The 17,956-nt window shown below is 35.4% G+C and overlaps 1 protein-coding gene across 1 annotated transcript; it reads left to right on the top strand.

Annotated features, from left to right (window-relative positions):
- The first annotated feature begins 6,795 nt into the window (after window positions 1-6,795).
- Window positions 6,796-13,738, top strand: ebag9 (estrogen receptor binding site associated antigen 9). Its single transcript, XM_066715951.1, has 7 exons — window positions 6,796-7,073; window positions 7,465-7,561; window positions 8,671-8,749; window positions 9,507-9,665; window positions 10,124-10,231; window positions 11,264-11,355; window positions 13,116-13,738. Exons 2-7 carry the CDS (start codon window positions 7,479-7,481, stop codon window positions 13,231-13,233), a joined length of 639 nt encoding a protein of 212 aa, XP_066572048.1. The 5' UTR covers window positions 6,796-7,073; window positions 7,465-7,478; the 3' UTR covers window positions 13,234-13,738.
- The last annotated feature ends 4,218 nt before the right edge of the window (window positions 13,739-17,956 follow it).

Here is a 17,956-nt window from a genome sequence, read left to right as displayed (position 1 = left end):
GCTGCTTTTCCTTGCAGCTAGGGCTATAATTCAATATTAAACAGGTCATATTTATAATGGTACTTGATAAAAACTAATCCTATCAAAATATTATTTGTATAATAACTACATATACATTAATATTACTTGCATCTTGTAAAATGCAAAAACAATTAGTTTAGAAAATGCATCCCCCGATAATAAAGAATGGATTGAAGTCATAATCAGTCATAATTCCAGCTTTTTCATTTTAATGCACAAGGTGAACATTTAATAAACTCTGTGAACATTTATTTCTTAAATGGACTTGATGACCATTTTATGAGTATAATTGTCTTTCTACACAGCACTGGATTGTTAAAAAAACAAATATATACAATATATTTTGTTCCATGGATTCTTTACAACTAAGACAAAAGTATAAATTAAATGCACTGCAATGTTAAAGGATAACATTTCAATTTGCAAATGGTACAAAGCAGAGCCAATTTTATATATAAAAAAGTGATTGAAGATAGGTAATCACATAACAGTTGCGTGGTCTCTTAGGTGTATTGCCTAAATCTTGCATCCTGTCTGTAGCAGGCACAAATGGTGTTGTGACAGTGTTTTCAGTGCCACTCTCAGCTGAAGATGAGGCTGACAAGGTTCTAGACAAGGTAGGTAAGTGTCCAGAAATGAGCTGTGAGGGTTCACTTCTTTGGGATGTTTGATGCAGAGCACGCAAGTTGCTGTGAATAATGTGATGGTATAAATGTCACTTCAACATCTTCGACACTTGTCTTTGGCTGACTGTCACGTTCAATCTTTATAGGAATAAATAAGTTTAAATGGTAATAAATCCTATATGTCATATATACATTTCAGTTTTTGTAAAGAGATGCGCTGAGGTAATAAGAATCCTAAACAAATAATAAAATAAATAAATGAAGTAATTTTCAAGTTGTTTTTGTTGGTTTACAATTCTATACATTTTGCTTTTGATTGTTTTATTTTTTTCTCAACTTTATTTTGTTTGTTTGTTTGTTTACAATATTTTTTATTTTGAATTCCTTACTTATGGCGCTAATTTGAGCCCGTACTCGTCTGCCTGCCCTGTGATCGGCTCAGCCAGTTTCTAATTCAGGCTCGATCCCGTTTACTGCACTGATGTGCACAGCTGTAATCGGAGCCATTTCAACGCGCTTTCACGTTGCATAATACTATACTATACCTATGTCATATTTCAGTTTCATGCTAATTTTACAACTAGTTATTTGTTTTATAATTGTATATGTCTTCTGTGACATGTGCATACCGATTTATATAATGTATTGTGTCAAGTCTGTTTTATTATTATTGTTCTTGTGTATGTATATGTGCACGTTTTGATACACAGTTGAATAATGGCAGCGGATGCAGCTCCTGTCTGCCTGTCCTGATCGGCTCAGTGAGTTTCTAACGATCCTGGAATTCAGTCATGAAACTCCAGAAAAACTGTTCATGCAAATCTACAACTACTTAAAGTGCATTCAAGTGTTTCATAAGCCCTTACTGTTCATTTACTGTTAATATTGCTATTGTTGATTTCCTGGCTGGTAGTGTTAAAATTGTTCGATTTTTATCAAAAAAGGTTATTAATTTGGGACTAGTGTGTGTGAAGAAAAATAACTACAATCGAAAAATGAACAGAATTGAAAATGTGAGGACTCGTTGCACCCCATAGTGAGCAAACATTGAAGAGCTTTGTGGCAAAACGTGATAATGAAGCCAATTCCACATATGATTCAGGTTATATGGATATACTCCCAGAGGTACGCTTTTCACCTAGTATACACAGTTTAATCTAAAACCAGTTATGTCTTGTAATTCCAATGTGAAAAACTGCTTTTTTTCCGACATTTGACATTCCTGATTTATATCAAAACGCAATATATCCATTTTCAATGGGGAGTGGAATGCCCATAGACTACAATGGGGAAAACAAGGGCGGTCTATATCTCCAAATCACACACAGGAATCCTAAAATCCTGAATACACTTTCTTTAAAATAACCCCATATAAAACATAAAAGTGGAATGACATGGAATGACAGCCGCTTTCTATGGAATGACAGGCCTGGATTATCGTAAACACACTGAAAACAGCAAAACTAGGTTTGACGGCATATTTCCAAATCCTAGACTGGGATTCTAAAATCCTGAATACACTTCATTTAAAATAAACTCATATGAAAAATTAAAGTGGAATGACAGGCCTGGAATACTGACAACACACTAAAAACATAAAACATAATAGGATTGTTTTCACACGCACACACACACACACACACACACACACACACACACACACACACACTGATTTACAACCAGGTCTCACAGATTAAATACTTTCTAAGTTGTATGGTTTGTTGAAATGCCAGCTCCATGATACCACCTCCTGCATTGACAACAAAGAACCATGCCCTCTCTCATTTGATTAGTTAATTTACTTTCAAAACTAAACAAACCTTATCTAATTTAGAAAAATGCACAATACTTAATATTTTATTTCATAAAACCTATTGTTTTAATATTAAAATTGAATAAAATAGAAATTACTTATTGAATGTCAATTAATGTGAGGAAATGGATTAACAATATAATTTTCTGAAGTATGCAAATAAAAAGTTATTCAGTTAATTATTATAATGCTGATGTCTTTATTGCTGTTAGCTGCTTATTCAAATTCTTAATTATTAATATTTCTATACAGACACTTTATATATATATACCGATGAACTATAACATTATGACCACCTGCCTAATATTGTGTAGGTCCCCCTTTTGCCACAAAAACAGCCCTGACCCATCGAGGCAAGGACTCCACTAGACCTTGTTTGGATCTAGTGGATCGGACTTGTTTGTCCAGCACATCCCACTGATGCTCGATTGAAATAAGATCTGGGGAGTTTGGAAGTCAACACCTTGAACTCATTGTTGTGTTCCTCAAACCATTCTTGAACCATTTTTGCTTTGTGGCAGGGCACATTATCCTGCTGAAAGAGATCAATGCCATCAGGGAATACTGTTTCCATGAAAGGGTATACATGGTCTGCAAAAATGCTTAGGTAGGTGGTACGTGTCAAAGTAACATCCACATGAATGGCAGGACCCAAGGTTTCATTGCCCAAAGCATCACACTGCCTCTGCCGGCTTGCCTTCTTCCCATAGTGCATCCTGGTGCCATGTGTTCTCCAGGTAAGCAACGCACACACACCCAGCCATCCACGTAACGTAAAAGAAAACGTGATTCATCAGACCAGGCCACCTTCTTCCATTGCTCCGTGGTCCAGTTCTGATGCTCACGTGCCCTCTGTAGGCGCTTTCGGCAGTGGACAGGGGTCAGCATGGACACCCTGACTGGTCTGCAGCTACGCAGCCCCATATGCAACAAACTGCGATGTACTGTGTGTTCTGACACCTTTCTATCAGAACCAGCATCAACTTGTTCAGCAATTTGAGCTACAGTAGCTCGTCTGTTGGATCGGACCACACGGGCCAGCCTTCTCTTCCCACGTGCATCAATGAGCCTTGGCCGCCCATGACCCTGTCGCTGGTTCACCGCTTTTCCTTCCTTGGGCCACTTTTGATAGGTACTGACCACTGCAGACCGGGAACACCCCACAAGAGCTGCAGTTTTGGAGATGCTCTGACCCAGTCGTCTAGCCATCACAATTTGGCCCTTGTCAGAGTCGCTCAGATCCTTATGCTTGCCCATTTTCCCTGCTTCTAACACAGTGGTTCCCAAACCGGTCCTGGGGGACCCCCTACCCTGCTGGTTTTTGTTCCAACTGAGCTCTCAATTACTTAATTGTACCTTAATTAAAGTAACACTGTGCTTAGATTTTACTTTTTAAATAGTGTAAGAAAATAGTTGTTTCTTCAATACGTTTTTTAATATAATTCTATACTTAACTTAAAACCCCTACTGTTTAGAATAATTAAAAGTCTCTGATTTAGGAAATTATTAGTTCAATTAAGGGTTCAATTAAGTAATTGAAAGCTCGGTTGGAACAGAAACCAGCAGGGCAGGGGGTCCCCCAGGACCGGTTTGGGAACCACTGTTCTAACATATCAACTTTGAGGACAAAATGTTAACTTGCTGCCTAATATATCCCACCCACTGACAGGTGCCATGATAACGAGATTATCAGTGTTATTCACTTCACCTGTCAGTGGTCATAATGTTATGGCTGATCGGTGTGTATATACACTCACCTAAAGGATTATTAGGAACACCTGTTCAATTTCTCATTAATGCAATTATCTAACCAACCAATCACATGGCAGTTGCTTCAATGCATTTAGGGGTATGGTCCTGGTCAAGACAATCTCCTGAACTCCAAACTGAATGTCTGAATGGGAAAGAAAGGTGATTTAAGCAATTTTGAGCGTGGCATGGTTGTTGGTGCCAGACGGGCCAGTCTGAGTATTTCACAATCTGCTCAGTTACTGGGATTTTCACGCACAACCATTTCTAGGGTTTACAAAGAATGGTGTGAAAAGGGAAAAACACCCAGTATGCGGCAGTCCTGTGGGCGAAAATGCCTTGTTGATGCTAGAGGTCAGAGGAGAATGGGCCGACTGATTCAAGCTGATAGAAGAGCAACTTTGACTGAAATAACCACTCGTTACAACCGAGGTATGCAGCCAAGCATTTGTGAAGCCACAACACGTACAACCTTGAGGCGGATGGGCTACAACAGCAGAAGACCCCACCGGGTACCACTCATCTCCACTACAAATAGGAAAAAGAGGCTACAATTTGCACAAGCTCACCAAAATTGGACAGTTGAAGACTGGAAAAATGTTGCCTGGTCTGGTGAGTCTCGATTTCTGTTGAGACATTCAGATGGTAGAGTCAGAATTTGGCGTAAACAGAATGAGAACATGGATCCATCATGCCTTGTTACCACTGTGCAGGCTGGTGGTGGTGGTGTAATGGTGTGGGGGATGTTTTCTTGGCACACTTTAGGCCCCTTAGTGCCAATTGGGCATCGTTTAAATGCCACGGCCTACCTGAGCATTGTTTCTGACCATGTCCATCCCTTTATGACCACCATGTACCCATCCTCTGATGGCTACTTCCAGCAGGATAATGCACCATGTCACAAAGGTCGAATCATTTCAAATTGGTTTCTTGAACATGACAATGAGTTCACTGTACTAAACTGGCCCCCACAGTCACCAGATCTCAACCCAATAGAGCATCTTTGGGATGTGGTGGAACGGGAGCTTTGTGCCCTGGATGTGCATCCCACAAATCTCCATCAACTGCAAGATGCTATCCTATCAATATGGGCCAACATTTCTAAAGAATGCTTTCAGCACCTTGTTGAATCAATGCCACGTAGAATTAAGGCAGTTCTGAAGGCGAAACGGGGTCAAACACAGTATTAGTATGGTGTTCCTAATAATCCTTTAGGTGAGTGTGTGTATGTATGTATATATATATATATATATATATATATATATATATATATATATATATATATATATATATATATATATATATATATATATATGCGTTAGTGTTTGCTTGGAGATTATGTGACAATGCTTTGTTAAAAGTAACTATGTAACTTGTACTCAAAGTACTTTCTAAATGAGATACTTTTTACTATTACTTGAGTAGTTTTTTATCTTAATTAATATTTTCAGTATTTTAGAATCAGTATCCAATATGAATTAATGGCGCATTTCAGGCCACATACATTTGTATTGCAATACTGTAAACTCATCTCTAATAATGGTATTGTGCAAATGAGAGAAAAATTTGGAAATGGGGAAATTGCCTCACCACTAGGGAGATTTTGGAAGTAGCATCTGGCAACTGCACAATCGCCCTTCGTACCCATTTGCTGTCATATTAAACATGCCTTACCCAAGTTCTCCCTTCACGTCGCACAACATACTTTTTTGCAAATTGTCAACGCCCCAACGAAATAAAAAACCGGCCCGATTGGCTGTTGAAGTCTTTAGAGATGTCAAATCGCACTCTGATTGTATGTAGGCTATACGAAGAATATAATTACTATTAACGTATTTTGTAAAAAGCGTTTTTAAATGTAGCCTATGTCTATTCATTAAACGAGATGTATTGTTTTATATGTGTCTAGCCTACATATATTGTATTTCGTTTAATATGCTACATTTCGTGTTATTTTATACAATATTCCATATTTGCTGTAGTGTTCTATACACTCAGTAATTCTTATCACTCAAGATGGCGACATGATTTGCCATAAAAGGTTTATTTATCTCTCAATAGATAGATCAATGCTTCTCACTCAGACTCGGTTGCCTGGGGATCCACGCTTACTGTATGTATGTATGTCTATGGTAAAATGAGGGACAGTTAAAATTGTCTATGCAAATGTTTGCGGACAGATTCTTGATTTGCGGAAAAGCTAAACTGAAGGTCCTCCGATGATGTCATGATCGGCCATGTTGGTGAAGGAGGCACTAAGAGACGCATCGAAGCAAAGGCATTAGTACATGTGAGTGTTAATATCATAATTTTGCCGATAGATGTATATTTAATGTGCTTGATAAATAAAATAAAAACTAGTTTTATTTTTTGTGATTAGTCTGGTTAAAAATAAGTGTTTTTAATACATTAAAATAAATGTCTTAATGATAGTTAAAATAAATATGTAATAAAATATATATGTTTCTTTCGTTTTGTTTGAATTAATGTACCAAGTATTTCATCGACATTTGTTTGTATTGTGTATATTTCAGGCATAGATACGGACGTCCACATAAGGGTCCTGCGTTGTTTGCCGTTGCGGAATCTACTTCCTCGTAAACGTAAAGATGGCACCGATGGTGGTGTGACTGCGAGGGTGATGTTTCTCTTGCATTTAAAATGGAAAGGCAAACTAGTTAGCAGAATTTAGCAATAGATTGGTGCAGGCTGTCTGTGGTACAGACATGAAACTGGTTGAACACTGTTTATTGCCTGCGACGGACATAGAGTGCAGATTTGATTGATAAGTGCCAGCTGGTCACAAATTTGGAAAAGCCACATCTGGTTGGATAAATACCTGGACAGGGCTTGCGATCTGTCGGGTAAGTCCTCCCGGTAGCCGCTGAAATTGGAGAACTGAGTGTTAAAGTTACATGGTGTTATGAAGTGCAGAATGATTGACGGTATATATTTGAATTACAACACCGTTAAATGTATGTAGTTCCTTACTCTGCAGCACGCAGGGAACAACTATCCTATCGGGTATTAGTAGAATTAGTCATTTGAAAAAATAAAAACTGAAACCCTTTCTACCATGGATATAAGATGTTTTTGTTAATATATTTAACCATTGCATATATATTATATGTATACGTGTGTGTGTGTGTGTGTCATTTCACCGCAACATATTTTGGCTATAATATAAGGCAATTGTAGTGATTGGAGAAGTGTCAACCTAATAATGTATGTGTTTTCTATCAATCTTCTCCACAGGTGTAATTTCCACTATGGCTATCTCTCAGTTCCGCTTATTTAAGATTTGCACATGCCTCGCAACTATTCTCTCCTTCTTTAAAAGATTAATATGCAGGTAAGTGCTATAAATGAAGTAAAATAAAAACCTAATAAACACATTGTTCACCACAGTTACTGCCCTGTGTAGGCAGTATAGGCCAGTGGTTTTCAAACCAGTCCTGGAGTATCCCCTACCCTGCTGGTTTTTGTTCCAACTGATTGTCTTAATTGCTTAATTGAATCATTAATTGACCTAACAAAGTAACATTCCTTTAAATTAAGTAATTAAGACCTTGGTTGGAACAAAAACCAGTAGGGCAGGGGGTACTCCAGGACCGGTTTGAAAACCCCTGGTATAGGCCATGCGGTTGTGTCATTGCTCTTTTGCAGTTTAGCGTGTATTCTCCTCATTTGAAATTGGTACAAACGTTTAGCACACACTCCTACACAAATCTAATAGTTTAATGTTCAGGCTGTATTCATTATTCTCTGTGGGTCTCCTTTTGTGCTTACCATCATAAACATAGGGATAACCCTTTCATGAATTATTTCATATAACTACATTAATAGAGAAAGTAAAGCCGTTCTCTAATGAGCAATATAAGCTTAATTTCAATGTGTACCATGATGTGTATCCAGTACTGAAGTGGCATATTTGTAACATGTTAATAAAATAAAAATAAAAACATACTTGTACTTAATCCATCAGTTTTTGAAAGGCTGGTCTTTTAAGTTCGTAATAAGTTTTTTTTTTTTTTTTTTTTTTTTTTTTTTTTAAATGTCATACAGTCTCTCCTGATATTATCATGGTCACTGCTTACAGTTGATTTTCATTGAGATTCATTGGCTTAATTGCAGAATGCAGAATGGATGTCTCAATTACCAAGTGATCATCATGGTGTTAAGAATTGAATTCTGTTTCACACTTGCACATTTAAAGAATGGATTACAACATTACAACATCTCTTTAAAACATAAATTCATACTCTGCACACTTTGGCATTTCAGTGAAAACTTCAGGAAAAATGTAATACTTGTAGTTTGATTCACAGATATCAAACCAGAATAGAAACATTTGTAATGTGTGTGGGGGATGCTAGCAGGAGGGTTGATTAGTTTCCCTAAATGTGATTTGTAATAATATTAATAGAACAAAATAATAATCTTTTGCCTTTTGTTTGAAAGGTCTGGAAGATTACGAAAACTAAGTGGCGACCAGATCACTTTGCCAACAACGGTGGATTTTTCCTCCGTGCCCAAAGAGGTCAGTAGCATCACAGAGTAAATTCCCACTACCTATCGAAACTTTCCACTCTGCAGCATGTGGCATTTCCCCACAACAGTGGTTTTCAAACCAGTCCTGGAGTATCCCCTGCCCGGTTGGTTTTTGTGCCAACTGATTGTCTTAATTGAATAATTGACCCAACAAAGCAATATACCATTCAATTAAGTAATTAAGACCTAGGTTGGAACAAAAACCAGCTGGACAGGGGGTGCTCCAGGACTGGTTTGAAAACCCCTGGCCCACAAGATTCCTTATCCCTTTAAATCCAAGATATAGAAGAGTGTCTCAGGACCATTGATATTAAGAAAAGTTGTCTTTTTCCTCACTGACTATTGCAATCATTCACTATTTATTATTCCTATTAGTTGAATGAATGTTACAAACTTGGAAAACATTATATTGTACATACAAAAGCTAAACAAAATGAATCTAATTATGTATGTTAACAGAATCTGTATGCTGTAAATGAGTAATTAATTTACTTTTTTCTCTATACATTTTCACTACAGTTTCAAATTAAATTGTATAGAGGGACTGCATGCAAAAGCCTTTGTCATCAGGATAATATTTACACAAATAAAGACATGAAACACTCAGGTACTCCTTTTCAGCAAAGGGCTCTTCTATTGGGATAAATCATGCACTTCCATCTACATATTCTTCCTTTCATTCAAAATGAAGTCATTTAGTTTCCATTGCAGACTTTTCCCTCACATTTTATTGATTTATTTTGCAGCCAGAGATAGAAGAATGGAGTTCCTGGGATGAGGATGCCCCCACAAGTATTAAGATTGAAGGAGGGAATGGTACTGTGACCCCCCAACAAAATGACACTGAGACAGATGAGCCTGACTATTTCAAAGACATGACCCCCACCATCAGGAAAACACAAAAAGTATGTTGAATTTTCAGTATGATATGCTTGTGTGATAAACAGATGTACCTTTTTCCAGACCAAGATTTGGATCCCAATACTTTTTGGCAAAAGTGCAAAACTGGTTTACCCATTATTAGGCACAGGCTTTTTATTTCAAACACTGATGTCCCAAGTAAATCATTGTAAACCGTACAGTTTCCAAGTGCACAATACATGCTTCTATTCCCACCTCACCAATCTAATACATTAAATGAATTATACACTGACTTTGCTTAAAGCATTTAACAGCCCTGCTGTCTGCAGAGTAGCTGAAGTAGTAGCTGGGTTCTTGTGCACAACATAGTCTAGAATTTAAGAATGATTAAAAAAATAACCATTCATGTCTTTATTAGTAGTATATATTTTTGTTTTGAATTTGTAAGATCTCTGAGATTTTACAGCAGTGAGATTGATGGAGACCTACCTTTCTTTCTTAGATTGTCCTTAAGAAGAGGGAGCCACTAAATTTCATTGTGTCTGATGGTAGTGCCGGATTCTCCAGCAGGCTAGCAGCCACACAGGATATTCCTTTTAACCAGCCTTCTGTGAGTATTTTTTTCTCTTAATTATTAGTGTGTACAAATCTCATGCTTCTATATGTTTTACTCCCCCAGTTTATAATGTGGAGAATCTTATTTTTGTTAGGGCTTTTCGCAAGGAATTGCTATTAAAGAAGGTTACTTGTATTGTGATGCATATTTCACTACTATAGAGCAGTACTTATCAAATCCAGTGTCATCTTTCACTAATAAGTCTTTTGTGAAGAAATTCCAAATAGAATGAAAATGCAGGTTGGAAGATGTTTAAAATTAAGTTGGATTTAAAACTCGCATCTTCATCCAACGTACTGACTTTTACAATTGTGGCTGCAAGCACGATTCGATTCTCGAGCAAATATGTATGATACATTTATCAGTAAAGTTTCTACACTTCGATCAGCACATCAATGCACAGCTTTAAAAATGTCCCTTACACAGGGATAGAGCAGCCTGGCAAGTCTCTTCCTGATTACTTTTAGTTGACTTCCTATATGATCAAATAACTACCAGACTATTTGACTAGATCTTGCATCCCTTAAAGACATGATTATATACTTAAGTTCAAGTTGTTAAAGTTTTCCTGGAGACTTGAAATGTCATGGGACTAAAATAAAATGCAGTTAATTCCTGTCTCATAGGCTTGCATTCTAAACTCTCTTCTGGTTAAACCTGCAGTTTTTTAACAATATAAGTATTCAAATGAAATCAGCCTTTGTATTTTTTTTATTTATTTTTTTGTCTGCAAGTAAGATCAGAGATACCGTTTGTCAAAAGCTGCATGTGCAAGTCAAGCGACTCATAGTGTATGACTGAACGTCTTGAGTCAAGGGTCAGAAGTGAAAATGGCAGTCAAACATCTGAAGTAATTTTGTTTTTAAGCCTGTTAATAAAAGCATAATACATTTTTTACAGAAATAACTATATCTCTTCCATTATTTATCTAATTTTTATATATACGATTATAAATATAAAAAAACACAGCACTAATAATTAGGTTTGACCTTCTTTAAAGCCCCCTTTCTGTATTGTGTACTGTAGGCTGAATTGGGGGATTTAGACACATGGCAGGAAGATTCCAACGCGTGGGAAGACGAGTCTGATGCTGCCTGGGAAGCTGAAGAAGTTTTAAGGTACTTGTGCTAAATTCTTCTACTGTCCATTTACTGTTGGTTTTAAAGCACATTAGACTGAGATTTCCTAGAACGGGAGTGATTGGTTCACAGTTTAATTTCATATAATTCATTAGTTTTTTTTTTTTTAATTTAGATTATACTTGTCTAAAAATAACTTGATCCCAGATTCTGATTGGTTTCTGACCGGAGTCTGTGGATCCTAATATAAAGCCACCTCACCAGTTCCTTAATTTGTCAGTAGGTGGCAGTGTATCTATTATTTTGAACTTGGGAGGGAGAAAGCCTAATATTTGATGACTTAGTAAGCAGTACTAATACAAAATACAAGCATAGAGTTGGCTGTTTTTTTAAACATGTATAGTATCTATCCTAATTTCAGTCACTAGTTTGGATTTAAAATATAATTTGTTAAAAATGTAGAAGCACATCTGAGCATTATTGGAGCAGAGCTCGAATATATTATTGAAATGTTGATATTGTGTTATAATGAGAAATGGACACTTTTAATATAAGAAGTTAGTATGAAGATAAAGATTTCTGTGTGGCTGGCAAATGGACTTGGTTCTGGGAGAGGCTGAATCCCAGGTGGCACTAAGTGGATTTCCTGGTTGCTGCTGTATTTTTCCTTAGATGTCTGTATTAATACATTTACTCCCTATGACTGAGGTTTTAGCTGTCTTATACAGTGCTATATTATTAAATGGCCTGCTGTGTGTAATTAAAATAAAACTGTGTGAAGAGCTGAATGTAATATAGGCCATTTTCTACTATATTAGTTTCAGAAGCCCTAACAGTAGTATTTTCAGTTTATTCCTTCTCTGAATACATTGTCCATGTCCTGTTTTTTTAGCACTGGTTTTCTCTCCTGGTGTACCCCTCTGTCTTCTGTTTTTTGTTCCTGATCTCTTGGGTGCCTAATTAAGTCCTTCCACTGATCTCCCAACAGCTGACAGTAATTCAGATATTCTATGCTATTATAGGGTAATTAAGTGTTCAATTATGTAATTTGTAGTTTAGGAACCACAACAAACCACTGTTTTATAGCATGTATCAAAGATCTCTTTGTTAAGCATGCCAAATCTGTGTACATCCTTTTACTTATGTTACCAGATGTCCTCCATATCTATTCAGTGTCTAGTTCATAATACTCTTCTTCCCAGAGTTGGTAATTTCCAATAAAATACATTTCATCATGCCAACATGCTAGGTCTGTGTTCCTACAATAATGACTTATTAGTGGTTTGAAATTTGATGGAAAGTCATTTTTGTTTTGGCATCCGTTCAAGTTGGTTTAAACAAAATCAAATATTACATTGGTTCAAGTCTTTAAATGCAGAAAACAGTCTGAAATTCAGTCTGTCAATCTGGAACAAGTTCTCTCTGTAATGACTTTAAAATGATCTTTCAAAAATAACGACCTGCTGTCGAACATTATAGAAATGATTCTCAAATCAACTCTTAGTTGATAATTTGGCATAGATTGCTTGTCATGACTGGCTCAAGCAGCAACCTCTAGTATTATAAAAAGTTTCCGAAACAATGCTAAGGATATGCTTTCAGGAATCACCTTAACATATAAGTGTTCAATCACTAAATATTTCTGCAAACTCCCAATAACCAGTTGTAGCAAATTAGCATAATTTATTTGAGAGTACAAATTATTTCACAGAGGCCTTGGAACACAAGGCTTTTTTATGTACATTTCTTAATGTACACAGTGCGTTTTTTATTTTATTTTTAATATCTTTTTTTGACAGGCAGCAGAAAATGGCAGACAGGGAGAAAAGGGCTATGGAACAGCAAAGGAAGAAATTGGAAAAGGAAGCCCAAAGACTAACAAAAAAGGAACAGAAAATTGCTGTAAAGCTTTCATAACATTTAAGGATCATGGACATGCTGTAAGCCAGAAAAATGCCGCAATTCCGTAATATGTTTCTGTAGAATAATGATTCCTGATGAGTTACTGTTCATTCCCCCACAACCCCTTGCATTTTTAATTCCACCACCAACTATTATTTGTGTCATTTCTGGTGTCTATAGAGCTAGGTTTATTTTAAATTTGAGCATTTTTCTGCTGCAGCCATTTTCAGGAACTATTGTACATTTATTCAAATGGACACTTGAAGAACTGGATTGCGTTTTCTTATTTATAAAGCTTGAGACAGGAGATTAATAATGTTTAATTCAGTCTAATTGAGTTTCATGGGAATTTCATTATCACTTTACTGAGTTACCGTGCTTTTAAAATAAAAACTTTTTATTTCATTTTATTTAATTTTGTTTAAATTTCTCCATCGTGTCCATGTAAACAACTGTAAGACACTGGATTTCACAGAATATGGTGAGTTTTTTCAGTGTAAATAAAAACAGGCTAACCGCATTCTTCAGGTGACTGACAGTGTTTGAGGGTGGTGAGTGTAAATAAACTGTCTGGTTTAATGTTTTAAAAATATCCAGGAAATATTCTGTAAAATGCTTGCTCTTATTAATACTCTTAAACAAATTTAAAAAGTAAATCACCATGTCTAAACTTCTACTATAGTCACTTCTGTATATAGAAATGAGTTTCTAGACCCTGTGATTATATATTTTATTAAAGACTATAACCACACATTCTGTGCTGAAAAAATCCTGCAAACTTAATATTAAGGAACTCGGGGAGCCTTGAAAGCTACTTAACACTAGATTTAAGACTTTTAGTCAGCCAAAATTATTCAAATATCTGGTTTCCAAAAGAAAGTTGTGTGGATGTTAGACAAGATGGTTTATATTTTATATTCTCATATGAAGACCATTTAGGCTAAATAGACTGAATTATCAACCTCCATTTATAGGAGTTTCCAATGGATTCCCGCCTTAATCAGAAAGATTTGACTAAGGCTAGACTGACCTCCTTTTCTCTTTGATCATTGACTTCTCTCTAAGATGGCTTGCAGCCAGATACCTGATATTTACCCTCCATTGTATGCGTGTTGAGTTCTTGTTTCTTTAATATAATTGTCTTCAAGAGGAATTGTGAACTGCAGGACATCTGGTTTGTAGTCACAGATGAGTGAAACATCAACCTGCATTGATAATGAATGTGCTATTTCAGTTATTAAAGAAACCCAGCCAACTGCTTATACACAAGGGCAACAAATACACAGTATTGAAACTGAAATGCATTAATAAATATATATAAAAGTGAAATCGGTTATCTCAAAAATTTACAATAGTCAATACTTCATTTTTTGGAATTGAACACAAAATACTGTTACAAAGAACTTTGACAGAAAAACTGTTATTTTCATTGTTTCAGGGGACTTGCCTTTTTAAATTTTAAATTCTAGTTACAATAAAGTGACAAATTAATAATTTAGTTTATATTTTTCATTTTCAATAATGTGTAAGTTTTGTAAACTACTATTGGATGTGGTTTTTGCACATTCCTTCCTTATCTGTATGGCAATGGCAATGTTTCTCGAGTCACATTCTCATGTTCAGAATGTTGCAATTCTACCATTAAGTGTAGATTGGAAACTTAAACTTTAATTTCTGACCTCGTGGCAGTAATGGAAACCTAGCTATAAAACAAAGAAACTTCGATATAATCTTTCCATAAAAATATATGAATTGGAAACTATTTTCATGTCACCTAAAATCTTTGATATTGTATATTGATTCCTGTCATTATATTTTTACACATTTCCAACATACGTGTATAAGATATTATTTTCTATTAATGTAAGAACATTTTAACTTAGAACAATACAGTTTACATTGTGTAAATCATAAAGATAAGTTCACTAGGTTAGGAATAACATGGTATTTCAAACATAATCCCCATGAAATAAACTATGGTACAAAGAGCATTACCGTTATTGTCATTTTTAAATAAATAAGGGGCTTTCAGATTCTGTAAGATTGCATAGCAAGTCCTCAGAGCATGTAACTGTTCAAATGCATGCGTATTTGGCTTTGTTAGGCTTTTTTGTTTGAACTTCTTTTAATAAGTGTTTTTATTGCACTAAGAATAAATGTAACTGTAATGCTAACAACACATTTTATTCAAAACACTAACTACAATTTAAAAAACAATATGTTGCTTGATACTTTTATTTTGACTCGCACTATTTCTAAATGAATAACACTAAATAGCTAAATACATTTTGATTAAATACATATGTATATGTACAAATATAAATATGTAATATATTTTCATCATTTCAGGAGATGTGTACATGTTTTCTAAAATACTTTTGCAGCCTTTTTATTTAAATCAGTTGTAAATGTAACATTAGCAGATTATATTAATACAGATATACTGTTACAGTGGTTTTAGAAAGTTGGGTGAGTTTGTATAAGTGTTCGGTTTAAAAGCGAAAGCAACACCTTTTCTTTATTATTGTTGCTATTATTTCTTAGTAGAAGTCCCTATCTTTGGTGACTTACAGTTTACACAAGAAACATTAAAAAGTGCAGTAATACAATCAGTACAAAATACAAATTGCTTTAACTTAAAATTGAGCCATAAAGTCTAACAATGACTTGCCTGTCACTGCGCAGTCCTCTTGGTCAGTTATTACGGACACAAGCCAATTCCTACAAGACATTGGACAATGCATATGATCTTAATTTATGATTAATTAATGTTTTATATATGATTTTATATGCTGTGGTTAATTAATGTGTTTCTAAGACAGATAATAGCATACATAATCCTTTACTTTTGTAATGTGTGTGTGAAACCAAATCAGGTTTTGATCTCTGTCAACTCATGTTGAAATCAACTCATTTCAGTCCAGTTTCTGTAAGTGTATTTTCTGTGGAATATAATTTCTGATGTCATTGTAGTTTTGTGATCACAGTTAATACCATAGATCTACAGAATATTCTGCCTTTAATTGAATTTTGTGGTAGTGGCTTTTCTCTTCATTTTGAAGATGGTACTTCTGAACTACTTTGCCCCAGGTAGAGCAACTTCCATTCTAGCCTGATATGCTTAGTACCATTCTCATTCTTCAAATATCGTATTGCTGGGGGTTGTATTGATTAGAAAGCTGAAGATAAATGGAAAAGGGACATTTTTTCTTTAATGGAAGGGGTGCTAGGATACACTTCCTTGAAGTGTGATCTTTGTGACTGTTAATAAAATGTGCAATAATCATCAATACCTTTTGACAGGACTCCAGAAATCATTACACTATTAGAGCTATGGATAGCTCAAACTCATTTTACTGGATATTACAGCTGTATAGTTTTGGTAAATGTATGTTTTTCTGATTGCTGTGAGAATTTTGGAAGCATTCATATGGCATATGCGGATGTCTTCATCTCTCCCGCATTAGTCCAAAGCTCACAGCCAAGTTGATTAAAAGTTGTCGACTCCAAATTGGAAGGATAGAAAATGAATAAATAAAGGGCAATTTTGTAGTTTTTGATTAAAGGTTCTGGAAATCAAAAAGAATGCAATATTGCTAAATATATCCGTGAAATTAAATCTACTGTCGACTGCTGCCACTGGAGCTGCATGTGTTTGCAAGCTAAATTGTAATTTACTGTACATAAAAATAATGAAAACTAGAGACAAATTCCAAGGCCATACATTTAGGTATATCCTGTCAAATATCAATCAGTGGAAAATGCTGACAGCTTGTCAAATTACACTGCAGTTTGTCTCAGAAACACCATTTATTTTTAGAAACAATCTATTTTTGATGTATATATTAATTTGTTTATGAATCATATTTAGCTTGTGATACCAGGCTTTACCATGAGATGACATCAGTGGTTGTTTTTACAGCAGTCTGCCCAATGCATAGGTCCTGTCCTGCTTGTTTTCTCAAATTGAAAGTCAGGTTACATGTGTAAAATCAAATAATCTCTGTTGCAGAAAACAACAATTTTGCCTTGTTTGGGGGGAAGGATGTTTTCTCTCCTCAAATAGTAAGCCACATTTCTGCACAGCAGCAGAGGTCAAATGGAAGTCCTATTAATGATGTTTAATGCATTTCTCTAGTATCAGCATCTCAAGAGGATTATTTCAACCTATTTTATAGCTGCTGCTGAAAGAGTAAACCCACTTAACGTCACAGCCTTTCACTTTTAAGCAAGACACATTTTATCATGTGGGTTGTTCTATGGCATCATGCCTTTTTTTCTTTCTTTGCCATACAGTATATATGTTGGCTGGATTCCGTATAGACCACTAATAGCTTTTCACCTTTGTGATGAACAGTGTTTACCAAGACAGATACCAGTTGTATATATAAGTCCACAAGTATCTGGCATTATATTCACATCACACCCTGGTTTTAAGCGCAATCTTTTTTAAGTGTTTCCACATGACTGTAAATAGCAATTACAATCAGTTGTAAAGTGGGCTACATAATGTTTTCAGATGACTGTATAGATGCAGGTGTTGTTATCTGATCTTTAAAAAATACAAAAAATCTCACTTTCTAATATATTTGACCAAAAGATGTAAAATAAAAACTAACTGTAAATTATGAAGATGCTGTTTGAAAAGTATGCTCTTTACAATCATTAGCATTTCTGTTTATACCAGCTCTTTGTGTCCAAATAAATTCATTTATAACTGTAAATATACCTTTAGATT

The sequence above is a fragment of the Amia ocellicauda genome, chromosome 10 (genome assembly GCF_036373705.1).
Source record: "Amia ocellicauda isolate fAmiCal2 chromosome 10, fAmiCal2.hap1, whole genome shotgun sequence".
NCBI lineage: Eukaryota > Metazoa > Chordata > Actinopteri > Amiiformes > Amiidae > Amia > Amia ocellicauda.
The sequence above is the reverse complement of the archived record's forward strand: the minus strand, read 5'-3'. Positions and strand labels throughout refer to the sequence as shown.

Excerpts from the sequence above, each read along its gene's own strand:
- ebag9 (XM_066715951.1), top strand. The coding sequence starts at position 7,479 with ATGGCTATCTCTCAGTTCCGCTTATTTAAGATTTGCACATGCCTCGCA. Across the intron at positions 9,666-10,123 it reads CCATCAGGAAAACACAAAAA|ATTGTCCTTAAGAAGAGGGA; the intron begins GTATGTTGAATT and ends TTTCTTTCTTAG. Across the intron at positions 10,232-11,263 it reads TTCCTTTTAACCAGCCTTCT|GCTGAATTGGGGGATTTAGA; the intron begins GTGAGTATTTTT and ends TGTGTACTGTAG.